Below are 21503 nucleotides of genomic sequence, written 5' to 3' on the forward strand. Positions count from 1 at the left end.
GGAATAAGCACATCCCAGGTGCTGGGAGTGAGCGCATCTTGGAAGTGCATCCGGGAGCAAGCGCATCCCAGGAGGCAGCACGTCCCGGGAACACATCTGGGAACGAGCACATCTGGGAACGAGCGCATCCCGGGAGCGCATCCTGGGAATGTGCACATCCCGGGAGCGAGTGCGTCCGGGAATGCGCGCGTCCAGGAACAAGCACATTCCGGGAGCAAGCGCTTCCCAGGAGCGCATCCGGAAACGAACACATCCCGGGAGCGCATCCTGGAATGAGCGCATCCCGGGAGCGAGCATGTCCGGGAACAAGCGCATCCCGGGAGCGAGTGCTTCCCGGGAGCACATCCTGGGAATAAGCGCATCCTGGGTGCTGGGAGTGAGCGCAACTGGGAGCGAGCGCATCCCAGGAGTGAGCACGTCCCAGGAACACATCCGGGAATGAGCGCATCCGGGAACGAGCGCATCCCGGGACCGGGCACATCTGGGACCAGGCGCATCCGGGAACGAGCGCATCCCAGGAGCGCATCCAGGAACGAGCGCATCCCATGTGCCGGGAGCAGGTGCGTCCGGTGAGCACATCCTGGGAATGAGCGCATCCTGGGAATGGGCGCATCCCTGGTGCTGGGAACGAGTGCATCCCATGAGCTCATCCGGGAGCGAGCGCATCCCGTGTGCTGGGAGCAAGCGTGTCTCGCGAGCACATCCCGGGAATGAGCGCATTCCAGGTGCTGGGAACGATCACGTCCCCCAAGCGCATCCCGGGAACAAGAGCATCCCAGGAGCGAGCGCATCCCGTGTGCTGGAAGCGAGTGCATCCCGGGAGCGCATCCCGGGAATGAGCGCATCCCATATGCTGGAAGCAAGTGCATCCCGTAAGCGCATCCCGGGAATGAGCGCATCCTGTGTGCTGGGAACAAGTGCATCCCGGGAATGAGCGCATCCCATATGCTGGAAGCAAGTGCATCCCGTAAGCGCATCCTGGGAGCGAGAGCATCCCGTGTGCCGGGAGCGAGCGCATCCCGGGAGCGCATCCTGGAAGGGAGCACATTCCAGGAGGGAGCGTGTCCCATATGCTGGAGGGGAGCGTGTCCCGGGATTACATCCCGGGAAAAAGCGCATCCCGTGTGCCAGGAGCGAGGGCGTCCCGGGAGCGCATCCTGGAAAAGAGCGCATTCCATGTGCCGGGAGCGAGCGCATCCCGGGAGCGCATCCCGGGAACACGTCCCGTGTGCCGGGAATGAGCGCATCCCGGGAGCGTGTTCCATGTGCTGGGAGCGAGCGCATCCCGGGAGCGCATCCCGGGAGTGTGTCAGGAGCGAGCGCATCCCGGGAGCGAGCGCGTCCCTGCGGGCCCTTCCCGCCGGGAATGCGCTGGGAAGCGCCGCGGTTGCGGCCGCGTGACCCCCATTCCCCCAGGAACGCGGCGCGGGGATCCACGGAGCGCCTGGCGCTTCCCGGCGGCGCTTCCCGCCCGGGAACAAATCCAGGGAAAGCCCCGGGATCGCCCAGCCCCGCGCGAGCGTTCCCGGGGGGGTGTCCGGGGTTCCCTCCGCCTGGATCCCGACCCGGGCGGCTCCGGGATATCCCGTTGTTCCCTCCTTCCGGACAACCCCGGGGAGGGAGGAGGCGGCGGCCGGGGAGGCCACGGGGAGGCCGGGAAGGGGAGGCTGGGAAAGAGGCCGGGAAAGGGGGTTGGGAAGGAGGCCGGGAAGGGGAGGTTGGGAAGGGGAGGTTGGGAAGGGGAGTTGGGAAGGGGAGTTGGGAAGGGGGAGTTGGGAAGGGGGAGTTGGGAAGGGGAGTTGGGAAGGGGGAGTTGGGAAGGGGGAGTTGGGAAGGGGGAGTTGGGAAGGGGGAGTTGGGAAGGGGAGTTGGGAAGGGGAGTTGGGAAGGGGGAGTTGGGAAGGGGAGGTTGGGAAGGGGGAGTTGGGAAGGGGGAGTTGGGAAGGGGAGGTTGGGAAGGGGGAGTTGGGAAGGGGGAGTTGGGAAGGGGAGTTGGGAAGGGGAGTTGGGAAGGGGAGTTGGGAAGGGGAGTTGGGAAGGGGGAGTTGGGAAGGGGGAGTTGGGAAGGGGAGGTTGGGAAGGGGGAGTTGGGAAGGGGGAGTTGGGAAGGGGGAGTTGGGAAGGGGGAGTTGGGAAGGGGGAGTTGGGAAGGGGGAGTTGGGAAGGGGAGGTTGGGAAGGGGGAGTTGGGAAGGGGGAGTTGGGAAGGGGGAGTTGGGAAGGGGGAGTTGGGAAGGGGAGTTGGGAAGGGGGAGTTGGGAAGGGGGAGTTGGGAAGGGGGAGTTGGGAAGGGGGAGTTGGGAAGGGGGAGTTGGGAAGGGGAGTTGGGAAGGGGGAGTTGGGAAGGGGGAGTTGGGAAGGGGAGGTTGGGAAGGGGGAGTTGGGAAGGGGGAGTTGGGAAGGGGAGTTGGGAAGGGGAGGTTGGGAAGGGGGAGTTGGGAAGGGGGAGTTGGGAAGGGGAGTTGGGAAGGGGAGTTGGGAAGGGGAGGTTGGGAAGGGGGAGTTGGGAAGGGGAGTTGGGAAGGGGAGGTTGGGAAGGGGAGGTTGGGAAGGGGGAGTTGGGAAGGGGGAGTTGGGAAGGGGAGGCCGGGAAGGGGAGGCCGGGAAGGGGAGGCCGGGAAGGGGAGGTCGGGAAGGGGAGGCCGGGAAGGGGAGGTTGGGAAGGGGAGGCCGGGATGGAGGCCGGGAAGGGGAGGCCGCTCCGGCGTTACGCAAGCGCACGGAGCAGCCGGGGGGGCCCCTTCCGGATCCCGACAACAACCGGGACGGACAAGAGCCGCGCGCGGGACCCGGATGTGGGCGAGCGCGGCCCGATCCCGCGGAACCGGGATCTGCTCCCGGAACCGGGATCTGCTCCCGGAACCGGGATCCCCTCGGAACCGGGATCCCCCCCGGAACCGGGATTCCCCCCGGAACCGGGATCCCCTCGGAACCGGGATCCCCCCCCAGAACCGGGATCCTCTTGGAACGGGGATCCCCCCGGAACGGAGCGCGGGATCCCCCCGGCGCTGCCCCCCCTTCCTCCCGCTTTTCCCGCTCCTCCGGCTCCGTTCCCGTTCCCGGGGGATCCGCGCGGGCTCCTACCGCGCGCGGCGCCGTCCCGGGGCCCTGGGCATTCCCGGCGGGAGCAGCGCGGGCGCCGGCCCCTTCCTGGCCGGAGGCCACCGCACGTCACGGCCGCGTTAAAGGAGCCGTCCCGACGGGAATGCCCGGGAATGCCGGGAAAGGCCGGGAGCGCCGCAGCCGGAGCCGCAGGGAGCTCCCGGGATCCCGCTCCGGAGCTCCCGGGATCCGCAGGGCCGTGCGGAGCTCCCGGGGACGGATCCATGCGGGAATCACGGAATGCCCAGGCTGGGAAACGACCTCGGAGCCGCCGCATCCCGATCCGCATCCCGGGATGCCCCATCCCTGTGTTCCCGGAGCTCCGCCGCCTCTTCCGAGGCTTCACAACCCTGAGCCTCCCCGGCGCCATTCCAGGCCATTCCCTGTCCCTATCCATGGGAATTGCGGAGAAGAGCCCGGCCTGGTCGCAGTTTTCCAGGCAGCTCCGCGCGCGCTCCCGGCTCCGGCCCCATCCGCATCCACATCCCGGGGCTGCTCCCGGCTCCGCTCCCGCTCCCGTTCCCTCCCATTCCCTCCCGTTTCCCTGCGGTTCCCGCCGCCGCTCGGCATTCCCGGCTCGGCATTCCCGGCTCGGCATTCCCGGCTCGGCATTCCCGGCCGCTCCCTGTGGGCCCGGGGGCCATGCGGGAAGAGCAGCCCCTGGAGCGGCATTCCCGGCCTCCCGGCCGCTTCCCAAGGGCCCTTCCAGGCTGCGGAGCATCCCGGAGCATCCCGGTGCCTTCCAGAGCATCCCGGCACATCCCAGTGCATCCCAGCACATCCCGGTGCATTCCAAAGAATCCCGGTGCATCCCGGCCCATCCCAGGACATCCAAGCGCATCCCGGGACGTCTCCCTGGGACGTCCCCCTGGCGAATCTCGGGACATCCTGGCGCATCCCGGCCCATTCCCGGTCCATTCCCAGGACATCCCGGTTCATTCCCGGTCCATTCCCGGTCCATTCCCGGCCCATTCCCGGTCCATTCCCGGTCCATTCCCGGTCCATTCCCGCCCCCCCCCGCCGCGGCTCCATTGCGGGGGGGGGGGGTGGTCACGTGGTGCCGCCCCCCCCCCCCCCCGGGGTCTCTGTCCCCTCCCGGGGGGGGTCGCGGCGCCCCCAGCCCCTCCCCCCCCTCCTACCGTATTCCCCGGAGCCGCCGCGCGCGGACCCGGTTCAAACGGCTGCGCCGGCCCCGCGCGCCGCCCATTGGCTGGAGCCGCCCCCGCGCACCGCCCATTGGCTGAGCCGGACCCGCGCGCTCCCCATTGGCTGAGCCGGACCCGCGCACTGCCCATTGGCTGCGCTGACCCCGCGCACCGCCCATTGGCTGGAACCGCCCCCGCGCGCTGCCCATTGGCCGGAGCCGCCCCCGCGCGCTTCTCATTGGCTGGAACCTCCCCCGCGCGCTCCTCATTGGCTGAGCCGGACCCGCGCACCGCCCATTGGCTGGAACCGCCCCCGCCCTCTCCCCATTGGCTGAGCCGCCCCCGCGCGCTCCCGGCGGCCCCTGCGCGCGGAGGGGCGGGGCGCTGGTTGCCGTGGCGACGCGGCGCGCGGGGCGGGGTGAGCGGGAGCGCGGAGGGGACGGGGACACGAGTGGGGACAGGGGGACACGAGTGGGGACAGGGGGACACGTGGTGACACCCGTGGGGCAGGGGACACCCGTGGGTCATTGGGACACTTGTGGGGCAGAACGACACCCGTGGGGCAGGAGGACACCCGTGGGTCAAGGGGATCTCCGTGGGGCAGGAGGACACGTGGTGACACCTGTGGGTCAAGGGGACACGTGTGGGTCAAGGGGACACCCGTGGGTCAGGGGGACATGTGGTGACGTGTGTGGGTCAGGAGGACATTCATGGGGCAGGAGGACACGTGGTGACACGTGTGGGGACAGGAGAACATGTGTGGGTCAAGGGGATCTCCGTGGGGCAGGAGGACACGTGGTGACACGAGTGGGTCAGGGGGACACCCGTGGGTCAGGAGGACACTCATGGGGCAGGAGGTCACATGGCGACACCTGTGGGTCAGGGGGACATGTGGTGACACGTGTGGGTCAAGGGGACACGGGTGGGTCAGGAGGTCACATGGTGACACCTGTGGGTCAGGGGGACATGTGGTGACACGAGTGGGTCAGGAGGACACTCATGGGGCAGGAGGACACGTGGTGACGCGTGTGGGGACAGGAGAACATGTGTGGGTCAAGGGGATCTCCATGGGGCAGGAGGACACGTGGAGACACCTGTGGGTCAAGGGGACACCCGTGGGTCAGGAGGTCACATGGTGACACCCGTGGGTCAGGAGGACACGTGTGGGTCAAGGGGATCTCCGTGGGGCAGGAGGACACGCGTGACACCCCGTGTGCGCAGGGTGGCCCTGTGTGCCAGGGCCTCGCGTGGGGCAGGATGACATCTGTGGGTCAAGGGGACACCCGTGGGTCAGGGGGACACGCATGGGTCAGGAGGACGCGTGGTGACACGAGTGGGTCAGGAGGACACTCATGGGGCAGGAGGACATATGGTGACGCGTGTGGGGACAGGAGAACATGTGTGGGTCAAGGGGATCTCTGTGGGGCAGGAGGACACGTGGTGACACCTATGGGTCAAGGGGACACGTGTGGGTCAAGGGGACACCCGTGGGTCAGGAGGACACGTGGTGACACCCGTGGGTCAGGAGGACACGTGTGGGTCAAGGGGATCTCTGTGGGGCAGGAGGACACGTGGTGACACCCGTGGGTCAAGGGGACACGTGTGGGTCAAGGGGACACGTGTGGGTCAGGGGGACACCCGTGGGTCAGGAGGACACTCATGGGGCAGGAGGTCACATGGTGACACCTGTGGGTCAGGAGGACACGTGGTGACACCTGTGGGTCAGGGGGACATGTGGTGACGTGTGTGGGTCAAGGGGACACCCGTGGGTCAGGGGGATCTCCACGGGTCACGGGGACACCCGTGGGTCAGGGTGTCCCCCCGTGTGCGCAGGGTCCCCCCGTGTCCCCCGTGTCCCCCGTGTCCCCCATGGCGCAGCCGCCCCGTCCCCGTCCCCGTGGCCGCGCTGGCTCCGGGCCGGGCCCCGTCGCCCTCTACCGGCGCTGGGAGCCCTGGCAGCCCCCGGGAGCCCCCCTGGACTTCTCCTTCCGCGGAGCCGCCTCCGTGCGCGGTGAGAGCGGGACGGGACGGGACGGGGCGGGATGGGGTGGGGTGGGATGGGGTGGGATGGGGCAGGACGGGGGATGTTCCGTGGGGATGGGCCGTGGGATCATCCCATGGGATCATTCCATGGGATCGTTCCATGGGATCGTTCCATGGGATCATTCCATGGGATCGTTCCATGGGATCGTTCAATGGGGATGTCCCACGGGATCATTCCATGGGATCGTTCAATGGGGATGTCCCACAGGATCATTCCATGGGATCGTTCAATGGGGATGTCCCATGGGATCATTCCATGGGATCATTCAAAGGGGATGTTCCATGGGGATCATTCCATAGGGATGTTCCATGGGATCATTCCATACTCCCCATCCCTTGCAGATCTCCTGTCGCAGGATCCACATGCCAGCCCTGTTGCCCGCACTCCCCGCGGGGCCATTCCATGGGATCATTCAATGGGGATGTTCCATGGGATCATTCCATGGGATCATTCAATGGGGATGTTCCATGGGATCATTCAATGGCGATGTTCCACGGGATCATTCAATGGCGATGTTCCATGGGATCATTCCATGGGATCATTCAATGGGGATGTTCCATGGGATCATTCAATGGCGATGTTCCACGGGATCATTCAATGGGGATGTTCCACGGGATCATTCCATGGGATCATTCAATGGGGATGTCCCACGGGATCATTCCATGGGATCGTTCAATGGGGATGTTCCATGGGGATCATTCCATGGGATCGTTCAATGGGGATGTTCCATGGGATCATTCCATGGGATCGTTCAAGGGGGATGTTCCACGGGATCATTCCATGGGATCATTCAATGGCGATGTTCCATGGGATCATTCCATGGGATCATTCAATGGGGATGTTCCATGGGATCATTCCACGGGATCATTCCATGGGATCCATGCTCTATTCCCGCAGATCTCCTGTCGCAGGATCCCCGCGCCGGCCCCGTCACGCGCTCCCCGCGCGGCCGTTCCATGGGATCATTCAATGGGGATGTTCCATGGGGATCATTCCACGGGATCATTCCATGGGATCCATGCTGTATTCCCGCAGATCTCCTGTCCCAGGATCCCCGTGCCGGCCCCGTCACGCGCTCCCCGCGCGGCCGTCTCGTCGGCGCGGCGCTGCGCCTCAACAACAACGCGCTGCGCAGCCTGGCCGCGCTGCCGCCCGCGCTCGAGCGCCTGCTCGAGTTCCCCGAGCGCCTCTGCTGGCTCGACCTGTCCTTCAACCGCCTGCCCAGCATCGACCCCGTGCGCAGGGGACAGGGATGGTTGTGTTGGGATGGGATGGGATGGGATGGGATGGGATGGTTGTGTTGGGATGGGGTGGGATGGGATGGTTGTGTTGGGATGGGATGGGATGGGATGGGATGGGATGGGATGGGGTGGGATGGGATGGTTGTGTTGGGATGGGGTGGGATGGGATGGGATGGTTGTGTTGGGATGGGATGGGATGGTTGTGTTGGGATGGGGTGGGATGGGATGGGATGGGATGGGGTGGGATGGGATGGTTGTGTTGGGATGGGGTGGGATGGGATGGGATGGGATGGGATGGGATGGGAGAATTGTGCTGGGATGGGATGGGATGGTTGTGTTGGGATGGGATGGGATGGGATGGGATGGGATGGGATGGGTTGGGAGAATTGTGCTGGGATGGGATGGGATGGTTGTGTTGGGGCATGATGGAGTGGGATGGTAGCGTTGGGATGGGATGGTTGTGTTGGGATGGGGTCAGATGGTTGTGTTGGGTTGGGATGGGATGGGAGAATTGTGTTGGGATGGGATGGGATGGTTGTGTTGGGGTGCGATGGAGTGGGATGGTAGCATTGGGATGGGATGACATGGGATGGGATGGTTGTGTTGGGATGGGGTGGGATGGGAGAATTGTGCTGGGATGGGACGGGATGGTTGTGTTGGGATGGGGTGGGATGGGATGGTTGTGATGGGATGGGATGGTTGTGTTGGGATGGGATGGTTGTGTTGGGGCGTGATGGAGTGGGATGGTAGCGTTGGGATGGGATGAGATGGGATGAGATGGGATGGGATGGTTGTGTGGGATCGGCTCAGATGGTTGTGTTGGGTTGGGATGGGATGGGAGAATTGTGATGGGATGGGATGGTAGCGGTGGGATGGGATGGTTGTGTTGGGATGGGAGGGTTGGGATGGGATGGCATAGATGGTTGGGTTGGGATGGAATGGGAGGATTGTGTTGGGATGGGATGATAGCATTGGAATGGGATGAGGTGAGATGGGATGGTGGTGTTGGGGTGGGATGGAATGGGATGGGATGGGAGTGTTGGGATAGGGTGGGATGCGATGGGGTGGGATGGGATGGGGTGAGATGGTAGCATTCGGATGGGATGAGGTGGGATGGGATGGGATGGGATGGATGGTTGTGTTGGGTTGGGATGGTAGCATTGGGATGGGATGAGATGGGATGAGATGGTTGTGTTGGGATGGGGTGGGATGGGATGGGAGTGTTGGAATGGCATGGATGGTAGTATTGGGATGGGATGGGATGAGATGGGATGGGATGGCAGCATTGGGATGGGATGGGATAGGAGGCTTGCTGTGGGATGGGTGCTTGTGTTGGGATGGGTTGGAATGGGAGGTTTGGGATGGGGTGGGACGGGAAGAGACGGGACAGGAGCCCTGTGTAACGGTGCAGGGATGTCTCGCGTGGGCGCTCCCGTATCCCGTCCCGCATCCCGTCCTGCATCCCATCCCTCATCCCGTATCCCATCCCGCATCCCGTCCCGCATCCCGTCCCGCATCCCGCCTCCCGTCCCGCAGGCGCTGGCCGGCCTGCGCAGCCTGCAGCGCCTGGACCTGCACGGGAACAGCATCGGCAGCCTGGCCGAGGTGGACAAGCTGGCGGCGCTGCCGCGGCTGCGGCGCCTCACGCTGCACGGGAACCCCGTGGAGGAGCGCGCGGGATACAGGTGCCGGCCCCGGCCCCATCCCGACGGATCCGTGTGCCCTGGTCCCGATCCCGCCGGATCCCTGCGCTCCTGCTCCTGCCCAATCTACACGCACCCCGTCCTGCCCCATCCATGTGCCCTGATCCCGCCCGATCCACGTGTGCTGCGGCCCTGCGCTCCTGATCCCGCCCAATCCCTGCGCTTCCGATCCCGCCAGATCCCTGCGCTTCTGATCCCAATCCCACCTGATCCCTGCGCTCCCGATCCCACCGGATCCCTGCACTCCCAATCCTGCCCGATCCCTGCGCTCCCGATCCCGATCCCACCCGATCCCTGTGCTCCCGATCCCAATCCTGCCCGATCCCTACGCTCCCGATCCTGACCCTGCCGGATCCCCACGCTTCCAATCCCGCTGGATCCCTGCACTCCTGATCCTGCCCGATCCCTGCGCTCCCGATCCCAATCCCGCCAGATCCCTGCGCTCCTGCCCGATCCACGTGCACCCCATCCTGCCCCATCCATGTGCCCTGATCCCGCCTGATCCGCACGCGCCGTGGCCCCTCGCTCCCACTCCTGGCCGATCCCTGTGCTCCTGCTCCTGCCCGATCCACGCGCGCCCCATCCTGCCGGATACATGTGCACCAATCCCATCTGATCCATGTGCACCCTGTCCTGCTCGATCCATGTATGCCTGATCCCACCCGATCCATGTGCCCCATCCCACCTGATCCATGTGTGCCCCGTCCCACCCCATCCATGTGTGCCCCATCCCGCCCAATCCTGCCCAATCCATGTGCACCCAATCCTCCCCGATCCATGTCCCCCAATCCCACCTGATCCATGTGCGCCCTGTCCTGCTCGATCCATGTATGCCCGATCCCACCCGATCCATGTGCCCCATCCCACCTGATCCATGTGCGCTGTGTCCCAGCCAATCCATGTGTGCCCAATCCCATCCGATCCATGTGCACCCGATCCCAGCCGATCCATGTGCGCCCGATCCTGGCTGATCCATGTGCCCTGATCCCGCCCGATCCATGTGTGCCCCATCCCACTCAATCCGTGCACTCCCGCTCCTGCCCGATCCCTGTGCTCCCGTTCCCGCCCAATCCGTGCACTCCGGCTCCCACTTGATCCATGCGCTCCCACTCGCTCCCCTCACTCTGTGCATTCCCGCCCACTCCCACTCGCTCCCATGCGCTCCCGCTCGCTCCACGCGCTCCCATTGGCTCCCACTCACTCCCACTCACTCCCACTGGCTCCCACTCACTCCCACTCACTCCCACTGGCTCCCACTGGCTCCCACTCACTCCCACTCACTCCCACTCGCTCCCACTCCCTCCCACTCGCTCCCACTCACTCCCACTCACTCCCACTCGCTCCCACTGGCTCCCACTCACTCCCACTCACTCCCACTCGCTCCCACTCACTCCCACTCGCTCCCACTGGCTCCCACTCACTCCCACTCACTCCCACTCGCTCCCACTGGCTCCCACTGGCTCCCACTCACTCCCACTCATTCCCACTCACTCCCACTCGCTCCCACTCACTCCCACTCCCACTCACTCCCACTGGCTCCCACTCGCTCCCACTCACTCCCACTCGCTCCCACTCACTCCCACTCATTCCCACTCACTCCCACTCACTCCCACTCGCTCCCACTCACTCCCACTCGCTCCCACTGGCTCCCACTCACTCCCACTCCCACTCATTCCCACTCGCTCCCACTCACTCCCACTCACTCCCACTCCCTCCCACTCACTCCCACTGGCTCCCACTCACTCCCACTCGCTCCCACTCACTCCCACTCACTCCCACTCGCTCCCACACGCTCCCACTCACTCCCACTGGCTCCCACTCACTCCCACTCCCACTCACTCCCACTGGCTCCCACTCGCTCCCACTCACTCCCACTCACTCCCACTCCCTCCCACTCACTCCCACTGGCTCCCACTCACTCCCACTCCCACTCACTCCCACTGGCTCCCACTCACTCCCACTCGCTCCCACTCGCTCCCACTCACTCCCACTGGCTCCCACTGGCTCCCACTCACTCCCACTCACTCCCACTCACTCCCACTCGCTCCCACTCACTCCCACTCCCTCCCACTCACTCCCACTGGCTCCCACTCACTCCCACTCACTCCCACTCACTCCCACTCGCTCCCACTCCCTCCCACTGGCTCCCACTCACTCCCACTCACTCCCACTCACTCCCACTCACTCCCACTGGCTCCCACTCACTCCCACTCACTCCCACTGGCTCCCACTCACTCCCACTCGCTCCCACTGGCTCCCACTGGCTCCCACTGGCTCCCACTCACTCCCACTCACTCCCACTCACTCCCACTCACTCCCACTGGCTCCCACTCACTCCCACTGGCTCCCACTGGCTCCCACTGGCTCCCACTGGCTCCCACTCACTCCCACTCGCTCCCACTCACTCCCACTCCCTCCCACTGGCTCCCACTCACTCCCACTCGCTCCCACTCACTCCCACTCGCTCCCACTGGCTCCCACTCACTCCCACTCATTCCCACTCACTCCCACTCGCTCCCACTCACTCCCACTCCCTCCCACTCGCTCCCACTGGCTCCCACTCGCTCCCACTCATTCCCACTCACTCCCACTCGCTCCCACTCACTCCCACTGGCTCCCACTCACTCCCACTCCCACTCACTCCCACTGGCTCCCACTCACTCCCACTCCCACTCACTCCCACTGGCTCCCACTCGCTCCCACTCACTCCCACTCGCTCCCACTCGCTCCCACTCACTCCCACTCATTCCCACTCACTCCCACTCGCTCCCACTCACTCCCACTCCCTCCCACTCACTCCCACTCCCACTCACTCCCACTGGCTCCCACTCGCTCCCACTCACTCCCACTCGCTCCCACTCACTCCCACTCATTCCCACTCACTCCCACTCACTCCCACTCGCTCCCACTCACTCCCACTCCCTCCCACTGGCTCCCACTCACTCCCACTCCCACTCGCTCCCACTGGCTCCCACTCACTCCCACTCCCACTCATTCCCACTCGCTCCCACTCACTCCCACTCACTCCCACTCCCTCCCACTCACTCCCACTGGCTCCCACTCACTCCCACTCGCTCCCACTCACTCCCACTCGCTCCCACTCGCTCCCACTCACTCCCACTGGCTCCCACTCACTCCCACTCCCACTCACTCCCACTGGCTCCCACTCGCTCCCACTCACTCCCACTCACTCCCACTCCCTCCCACTCACTCCCACTGGCTCCCACTCACTCCCACTCCCACTCACTCCCACTGGCTCCCACTCACTCCCACTCGCTCCCACTCGCTCCCACTCGCTCCCACTGGCTCCCACTGGCTCCCACTCACTCCCACTCACTCCCACTCACTCCCACTCGCTCCCACTCACTCCCACTCCCTCCCACTGGCTCCCACTCACTCCCACTCGCTCCCACTGGCTCCCACTCACTCCCACTCATTCCCACTCACTCCCACTCGCTCCCACTCACTCCCACTCCCTCCCACTCACTCCCACTCACTCCCACTCACTCCCACTCCCACTCACTCCCACTGGCTCCCACTCGCTCCCACTCACTCCCACTCGCTCCCACTCACTCCCACTCATTCCCACTCACTCCCACTCACTCCCACTCGCTCCCACTCACTCCCACTCGCTCCCACTCCCTCCCACTGGCTCCCACTCACTCCCACTCCCACTCATTCCCACTCGCTCCCACTCACTCCCACTCCCTCCCACTCACTCCCACTGGCTCCCACTCACTCCCACTCCCACTCACTCCCACTGGCTCCCACTCACTCCCACTCGCTCCCACTCGCTCCCACTCACTCCCACTGGCTCCCACTCACTCCCACTCGCTCCCACTCGCTCCCACTCACTCCCACTCACTCCCACTCGCTCCCACTGGCTCCCACTCACTCCCACTCACTCCCACTCACTCCCACCCGCTCCCACTCGCTCCCACTGGCTCCCACTCACTCCCACTCACTCCCACTCGCTCCCACTCACTCCCACTCACTCCCACTGGCTCCCACTCACTCCCACTCACTCCCACTCGCTCCCACTGGCTCCCACTCACTCCCACTCACTCCCACTGGCTCCCACTGGCTCCCACTCACTCCCACTCGCTCCCACTCACTCCCACTCACTCCCACTCCCTCCCACTGGCTCCCACTCACTCCCACTCACTCCCACTCCCTCCCACTGGCTCCCACTCACTCCCACTCCCTCCCACTCACTTCCACCCGCTCCCACTGGCTCCCACTGGCTCCCACTCACTCCCACTCCCTCCCACTCACTCCCACTCACTCCCACTCCCTCCCACTGGCTCCCACTCACTCCCACTCACTCCCACTCACTCCCACTCGCTCCCACTCACTCCCACTCCCTCCCACTGGCTCCCACTCACTCCCACTCACTCCCACTCGCTCCCACTCCCTCCCACTGGCTCCCACTCACTCCCACTCCCACTCGCTCCCACTGGCTCCCACTCACTCCCACTCCCACTCCCTCCCACTCGCTCCCACTGGCTCCCACTCGCTCCCACTCATTCCCACTCACTCCCACTCGCTCCCACTCACTCCCACTGGCTCCCACTCACTCCCACTCCCACTCACTCCCACTGGCTCCCACTCACTCCCACTCGCTCCCACTCACTCCCACTCACTCCCACTCACTCCCACTCGCTCCCACTCACTCCCACTCCCTCCCACTCGCTCCCACTGGCTCCCACTCACTCCCACTCCCACTCACTCCCACTGGCTCCCACTCGCTCCCACTCACTCCCACTCACTCCCACTCGCTCCCACTCGCTCCCACTCACTCCCACTCATTCCCACTCACTCCCACTCGCTCCCACTCACTCCCACTCCCTCCCACTCACTCCCACTGGCTCCCACTCACTCCCACTCCCACTCACTCCCACTGGCTCCCACTCACTCCCACTCGCTCCCACTCACTCCCACTCACTCCCACTCACTCCCACTCCCACTCACTCCCACTGGCTCCCACTCACTCCCACTCACTCCCACTCCCACTCACTCCCACTGGCTCCCACTCGCTCCCACTCACTCCCACTCGCTCCCACTCACTCCCACTCATTCCCACTCACTCCCACTCACTCCCACTCGCTCCCACTCCCTCCCACTGGCTCCCACTCACTCCCACTCCCACTCGCTCCCACTGGCTCCCACTCACTCCCACTCCCACTCATTCCCACTCGCTCCCACTGGCTCCCACTCACTCCCACTCCCACTCATTCCCACTCGCTCCCACTCACTCCCACTCACTCCCACTCCCTCCCACTCACTCCCACTGGCTCCCACTCGCTCCCACTCGCTCCCACTCGCTCCCACTCGCTCCCACTGGCTCCCACTGGCTCCCACTCACTCCCACTGGCTCCCACTCACTCCCACTCGCTCCCACTCACTCCCACTCCCTCCCACTCACTCCCACCCGCTCCCACTCCCTCCCACTCGCTCCCACTGGCTCCCACTCACTCCCACTCACTCCCACTGGCTCCCACTCACTCCCACTCACTCCCACTCACTCCCACTCACTCCCACTCGCTCCCACTCACTCCCACTCCCTCCCACTCGCTCCCACTGGCTCCCACTCACTCCCACTCCCACTCACTCCCACTGGCTCCCACTCGCTCCCACTCACTCCCACTCACTCCCACTCGCTCCCACTCGCTCCCACTCACTCCCACTCATTCCCACTCACTCCCACTCGCTCCCACTCACTCCCACTCCCTCCCACTCACTCCCACTCACTCCCACTCCCACTCACTCCCACTGGCTCCCACTCGCTCCCACTCACTCCCACTCGCTCCCACTCACTCCCACTCATTCCCACTCAGTCCCACTGGCTCCCACTCGCTCCCACTCACTCCCACTCGCTCCCACTCCCTCCCACTGGCTCCCACTCACTCCCACTCCCACTCGCTCCCACTGGCTCCCACTCACTCCCACTCCCACTCATTCCCACTCGCTCCCACTCACTCCCACTCACTCCCACTCCCTCCCACTCACTCCCACTGGCTCCCACTCACTCCCACTCCCACTCACTCCCACTGGCTCCCACTCACTCCCACTCGCTCCCACTCACTCCCACTCACTCCCACTCGCTCCCACTCGCTCCCACTCACTCCCACTCGCTCCCACTCGCTCCCACTGGCTCCCACTCACTCCCACTCACTCCCACTCACTCCCACCCGCTCCCACTCGCTCCCACTGGCTCCCACTCACTCCCACTCACTCCCACTCGCTCCCACTCACTCCCACTCACTCCCACTGGCTCCCACTCACTCCCACTCACTCCCACTCACTCCCACTCACTCCCACTCGCTCCCACTGGCTCCCACTGGCTCCCACTCACTCCCACTCACTCCCACTCGCTCCCACTCACTCCCACTGGCTCCCACTCACTCCCACTCACTCCCACTCACTCCCACTGGCTCCCACTGGCTCCCACTGGCTCCCACTCACTCCCACTCGCTCCCACTCACTCCCACTCACTCCCACTCCCTCCCACTGGCTCCCACTCACTCCCACTGGCTCCCACTCACTCCCACTCCCTCCCACTCACTCCCACTCACTCCCACTCCCTCCCACTGGCTCCCACTCACTCCCACTCACTCCCACTCACTCCCACTCGCTCCCACTCACTCCCACTCCCTCCCACTGGCTCCCACTCCCTCCCACTCACTCCCACTCGCTCCCACTCCCTCCCACTGGCTCCCACTCACTCCCACTCCCACTCGCTCCCACTGGCTCCCACTCACTCCCACTCACTCCCACTCACTCCCACTCGCTCCCACTGGCTCCCACTCGCTCCCACTCATTCCCACTCACTCCCACTCACTCCCACTGGCTCCCACTCACTCCCACTCCCACTCACTCCCACTGGCTCCCACTCACTCCCACTCGCTCCCACTCACTCCCACTCACTCCCACTCACTCCCACTCGCTCCCACTCACTCCCACTCCCTCCCACTCGCTCCCACTGGCTCCCACTCACTCCCACTCCCACTCACTCCCACTGGCTCCCACTCGCTCCCACTCACTCCCACTCACTCCCACTCGCTCCCACTCGCTCCCACTCACTCCCACTCACTCCCACTCATTCCCACTCACTCCCACTCGCTCCCACTCACTCCCACTCCCTCCCACTCACTCCCACTGGCTCCCACTCACTCCCACTCCCACTCACTCCCACTGGCTCCCACTCACTCCCACTCGCTCCCACTCACTCCCACTCACTCCCACTCGCTCCCACTCACTCCCACTCCCACTCACTCCCACTGGCTCCCACTCGCTCCCACTCACTCCCACTCGCTCCCACTCACTCCCACTCACTCCCACTCGCTCCCACTCACTCCCACTCATTCCCACTCACTCCCACTCACTCCCACTCGCTCCCACTCACTCCCACTCGCTCCCACTCCCTCCCACTGGCTCCCACTCACTCCCACTCCCACTCGCTCCCACTGGCTCCCACTCACTCCCACTCCCACTCATTCCCACTCGCTCCCACTGGCTCCCACTCACTCCCACTCCCACTCATTCCCACTCGCTCCCACTCACTCCCACTCACTCCCACTCCCTCCCACTCACTCCCACTGGCTCCCACTCACTCCCACTCCCACTCATTCCCACTCGCTCCCACTCACTCCCACTCACTCCCACTCCCTCCCACTCACTCCCACTGGCTCCCACTCGCTCCCACTCGCTCCCACTCGCTCCCACTCACTCCCACTCGCTCCCACTCGCTCCCACTCGCTCCCACTGGCTCCCACTGGCTCCCACTCACTCCCACTCACTCCCACTGGCTCCCACTCACTCCCACTCGCTCCCACTCACTCCCACTCCCTCCCACTCACTCCCACCCGCTCCCACTCGCTCCCACTGGCTCCCACTCACTCCCACTCACTCCCACTCGCTCCCACTCACTCCCACTGGCTCCCACTGGCTCCCACTCACTCCCACTCACTCCCACTCGCTCCCACTGGCTCCCACTGGCTCCCACTGGCTCCCACTCACTCCCACTCGCTCCCACTCACTCCCACTCACTCCCACTGGCTCCCACTCACTCCCACTCACTCCCACTCACTCCCACTGGCTCCCACTGGCTCCCACTGGCTCCCACTCACTCCCACTCACTCCCACTCGCTCCCACTCACTCCCACTCCCTCCCACTGGCTCCCACTCACTCCCACTCACTCCCACTCCCTCCCACTGGCTCCCACTCACTCCCACTCCCTCCCACTCACTTCCACCCGCTCCCACTGGCTCCCACTGGCTCCCACTCACTCCCACTCACTCCCACTGGCTCCCACTCACTCCCACTCGCTCCCACTCGCTCCCACTGGCTCCCACTCACTCCCACTCACTCCCACTGGCTCCCACTCACTCCCACTCCCTCCCACTCACTCCCACTCACTCCCACTCCCTCCCACTGGCTCCCACTCACTCCCACTCACTCCCACTCACTCCCACTCGCTCCCACTCACTCCCACTCCCTCCCACTGGCTCCCACTCACTCCCACTCACTCCCACTCGCTCCCACTCCCTCCCACTGGCTCCCACTCACTCCCACTCCCACTCGCTCCCACTGGCTCCCACTCACTCCCACTCCCACTCATTCCCACTCGCTCCCACTGGCTCCCACTCACTCCCACTCCCACTCATTCCCACTCACTCCCACTCGCTCCCACTCCCTCCCACTGGCTCCCACTCACTCCCACTCCCACTCGCTCCCACTGGCTCCCACTCACTCCCACTCCCACTCACTCCCACTCGCTCCCACTGGCTCCCACTCGCTCCTACTCACTCCCACTCACTCCCACTCGCTCCCACTGGCTCCCACTCGCTCCCACTCGCTCCCACTCACTCCCACTCACTCCCACTCCCTCCCACTGGCTCCCACTCACTCCCACTCACTCCCACTCACTCCCACTGGCTCCCACTCGCTCCCACTGGCTCCCACTGGCTCCCACTGGCTCCCACTCACTCCCACTCGCTCCCACTCGCTCCCACTGGCTCCCACTGGCTCCCACTCACTCCCACTGGCTCCCACTCACTCCCACTCGCTCCCACTCACTCCCACTCACTCCCACTCCCTCCCACTGGCTCCCACTCCCTCCCACTGGCTCCCACTCACTCCCACTCCCTCCCACTCACTTCCACCCGCTCCCACTGGCTCCCACTCGCTCCCACTCACTCCCACTCACTCCCACTCCCTCCCACTGGCTCCCACTCCCTCCCACTGGCTCCCACTCACTCCCACTCCCTCCCACTCACTTCCACCCGCTCCCACTGGCTCCCACTGGCTCCCACTCACTCCCACTCACTCCCACTCACTCCCACTCCCTCCCACTGGCTCCCACTCACTCCCACTCACTCCCACTCGCTCCCACTCGCTCCCACTCACTCCCACTCCCTCCCACTGGCTCCCACTCACTCCCACTCACTCCCACTCGCTCCCACTCCCTCCCACTGGCTCCCACTCACTCCCACTCCCACTCGCTCCCACTGGCTCCCACTCACTCCCACTCCCACTCATTCCCACTCGCTCCCACTCACTCCCACTCACTCCCACTCGCTCCCACTGGCTCCCACTCGCTCCCACTCACTCCCACTCACTCCCACTCGCTCCCACTGGCTCCCACTCGCTCCCAATCGCTCCCACTCACTCCCACTCCCTCCCACTGGCTCCCACTCACTCCCACTCACTCCCACTCACTCCCACTCACTCCCACTGGCTCCCACTCGCTCCCACTGGCTCCCACTGGCTCCCACTGGCTCCCACTCACTCCCACTCGCTCCCACTCGCTCCCACTGGCTCCCACTGGCTCCCACTCACTCCCACTCACTCCCACTCACTCCCACTCGCTCCCACTGGCTCCCACTCACTCCCACTCACTCCCACTCACTCCCACTCGCTCCCACTGGCTCCCACTCGCTCCCACTGGCTCCCACTCACTCCCACTGGCTCCCACTCACTCCCACTCACTCCCACTCGCTTCCACTCGCTCCCACTGGCTCCCACTGGCTCCCACTCACTCCCACTCACTCCCACTCACTCCCACTCCCTCCCACTGGCTCCCACTCACTCCCACTCACTCCCACTCGCTCCCACTCACTCCCACTCCCTCCCACTGGCTCCCACTCACTCCCACTCACTCCCACTCGCTCCCACTCACTCCCACTCGCTCCCACTGGCTCCCACTCACTCCCACTCGCTCCCACTCGCTCCCACTCCCTCCCACTGGCTCCCACTCACTCCCACTCACTCCCACTCACTCCCACTCGCTCCCACTCGCTCCCACTGGCTCCCACTCACTCCCACTCACTCCCACTCGCTCCCACTCACTCCCACTCACTCCCACTCGCTCCCACTGGCTCCCACTCGCTCCCACTGGCTCCCACTCACTCCCACTCCCTCCCACTCACTCCCACTCCCTCCCACTCCCTCCCACTCGCTCCCAATCGCTCCCACTCACTCCCACTGGCTCCCACTCGCTCCCACTCACTCCCAATCGCTCCCACTCACTCCCACTGGCTCCCACTCGCTCCCACTCACTCCCACTGGCTCCCACTCGCTCCCACTCACTCCCACTGGCTCCCACTGGCTCCCACTCACTCCCACTCCCTCCCACTCACTCCCACTCACTCCCACTCCCTCCCACTGGCTCCCACTCACTCCCACTCACTCCCACTCACTCCCACTCGCTCCCACTCACTCCCACTCGCTCCCACTGGCTCCCACTCACTCCCACTCGCTCCCACTCGCTCCCACTCCCTCCCACTGGCTCCCACTCACTCCCACTCACTCCCACTCACTCCCACTCGCTCCCACTCGCTCCCACTGGCTCCCACTCACTCCCACTCACTCCCACTCGCTCCCACTCACTCCCACTCACTCCCACTCGCTCCCACTGGCTCCCACTCGCTCCCACTGGCTCCCACTCACTCCCACTCCCTCCCACTCGCTCCCACTCACTCCCACTCCCTCCCACTCCCTCCCACTCGCTCCCAATCGCTCCCACTCACTCCCACTGGCTCCCACTCGCTCCCACTCACTCCCACTGGCTCCCACTCACTCCCACTGGCTCCCACTCGCTCCCATTGGCTCCTGCTGGCCCCGCGCGTTCCCGGCGCTCCCGCTCCCTCCCGCTCCCTCCCCTGGCTGCTCCGGCCGTTCCAGCCGCTCCGGCGGCTCCGGCGGCTCCGGCTCACGGTTCCGCAGGGGCTACGTCCTGGCCGCGCTGCCCCAGCTCCGCTCCCTGGACTTCAGCGGCGTCACCCGGCAGGAGCGGAGCGCGGCCGCGCGGGAGCGCCGGAGCGGGAACGGAGCCGGGAAACGCAGGGAATAAACCGGGAAGGAGCCGGGAATGGGGAGAGCGGAACGGAGCCGGGAAACGCGCGGAATAAACCGGGAAGGAGCCGGGAATGGGAATGGGGAGAGCGGAACGGAGCCGGGAAACGCACGGAATAAACCGGGAAGGAGCCGGGAATGGGAATGGGGAGAGCGGAACGGAGCCGGGAAACGCACGGAATAAACCGGGAAGGAGCCGGGAATGGGAATGGGGAGAGCGGAACGGAGCCGGGAAACACCCGGAATGAACCGGGAAGGAGCCGGGAATGGGAATGGGGAGAGCGGAGCGCGGCCGCGCGGCAGCGCCGGAGCGGGAACGGAGCCGGGAAACACGCGGAATAAACCGGGAAGGAGCCGGGAATGGGAATGGGGAGAGCGGAGCGCGGCCGCGCGGCAGCGCCGGAGCGGGGACGGAGCCGGGAAACGCACGGAATGAACCGGGAAGGAGACGGGAATGGGAATGGGGAGAGCGGAACGGAGCCGGGAAACGCACGGAATAAACCGGGAAGGAGCCGGGAATGGGAATGGGGAGAGCGGAGCCGCACGGCAGCGCCGGAGCGGGACCGGAGCCGGGAAACGCGCGGAATAAACCGGGAAGGAGCCGGGAATGGGAATGGGGAGAGCGGAACGGAGCCGGGAAACGCACGGAATAAACCGGGAAGGAGCCGGGAATGGGAATGGGGAGAGCGGAGCGCGGCCGCGCGGCAGCGCCGGAGCGGGGACGGAGCCGGGAAACGCAGGGAATAAACCGGGAAGGAGACGGGAAACGCACGGAATAAACCGGGAAGGAGCCGGGAATGGGAATGGGGAGAGCGGAGCCGGGTGCACAGAATAAACAGGGACCGGCCGGGATACAGCGAAGGAGATGGGAATGGGAATGGGAGCAGGGAGAGCGGAGCCGTGCGGCACCCGG

General features: G+C 65.4%; 1 protein-coding gene across 1 annotated transcript; it reads left to right on the top strand.

Annotated features, from left to right (window-relative positions):
* The first annotated feature begins 295 nt into the window (after positions 1 to 295).
* On the top strand, positions 296 to 20588 carry LOC148592703 (leucine-rich repeat-containing protein 51-like). The gene is made up of 5 exons (XM_088534058.1): positions 296 to 409; positions 6206 to 6257; positions 7326 to 7525; positions 9068 to 9216; positions 20462 to 20588. Exons 1-5 carry the CDS (start codon positions 296 to 298, stop codon positions 20586 to 20588), a joined length of 642 nt encoding a protein of 213 aa, XP_088390184.1.
* The last annotated feature ends 915 nt before the right edge of the window (positions 20589 to 21503 follow it).

The sequence above is a fragment of the Tinamus guttatus genome, unplaced genomic scaffold (assembly GCF_059628265.1).
Source record: "Tinamus guttatus ecotype Peru unplaced genomic scaffold, ASM5962826v1 Tinamus_guttatus_pri_ptg000533l, whole genome shotgun sequence".
Taxonomy (NCBI): domain Eukaryota; kingdom Metazoa; phylum Chordata; class Aves; order Tinamiformes; family Tinamidae; genus Tinamus; species Tinamus guttatus.

Bases quoted from the DNA above. Each gene is read 5' to 3' on its own strand.
- LOC148592703 (XM_088534058.1), top strand. From the start codon at position 296: ATGTCCGGGAACAAGCGCATCCCGGGAGCGAGTGCTTCCCGGGAGCAC. The intron at 6,258-7,325 runs GTGAGAGCGGGA...GTATTCCCGCAG, and splicing joins CGGAGCCGCCTCCGTGCGCG to ATCTCCTGTCCCAGGATCCC. The intron at 7,526-9,067 runs GTGCGCAGGGGA...CCCGTCCCGCAG, and splicing joins GCCTGCCCAGCATCGACCCC to GCGCTGGCCGGCCTGCGCAG.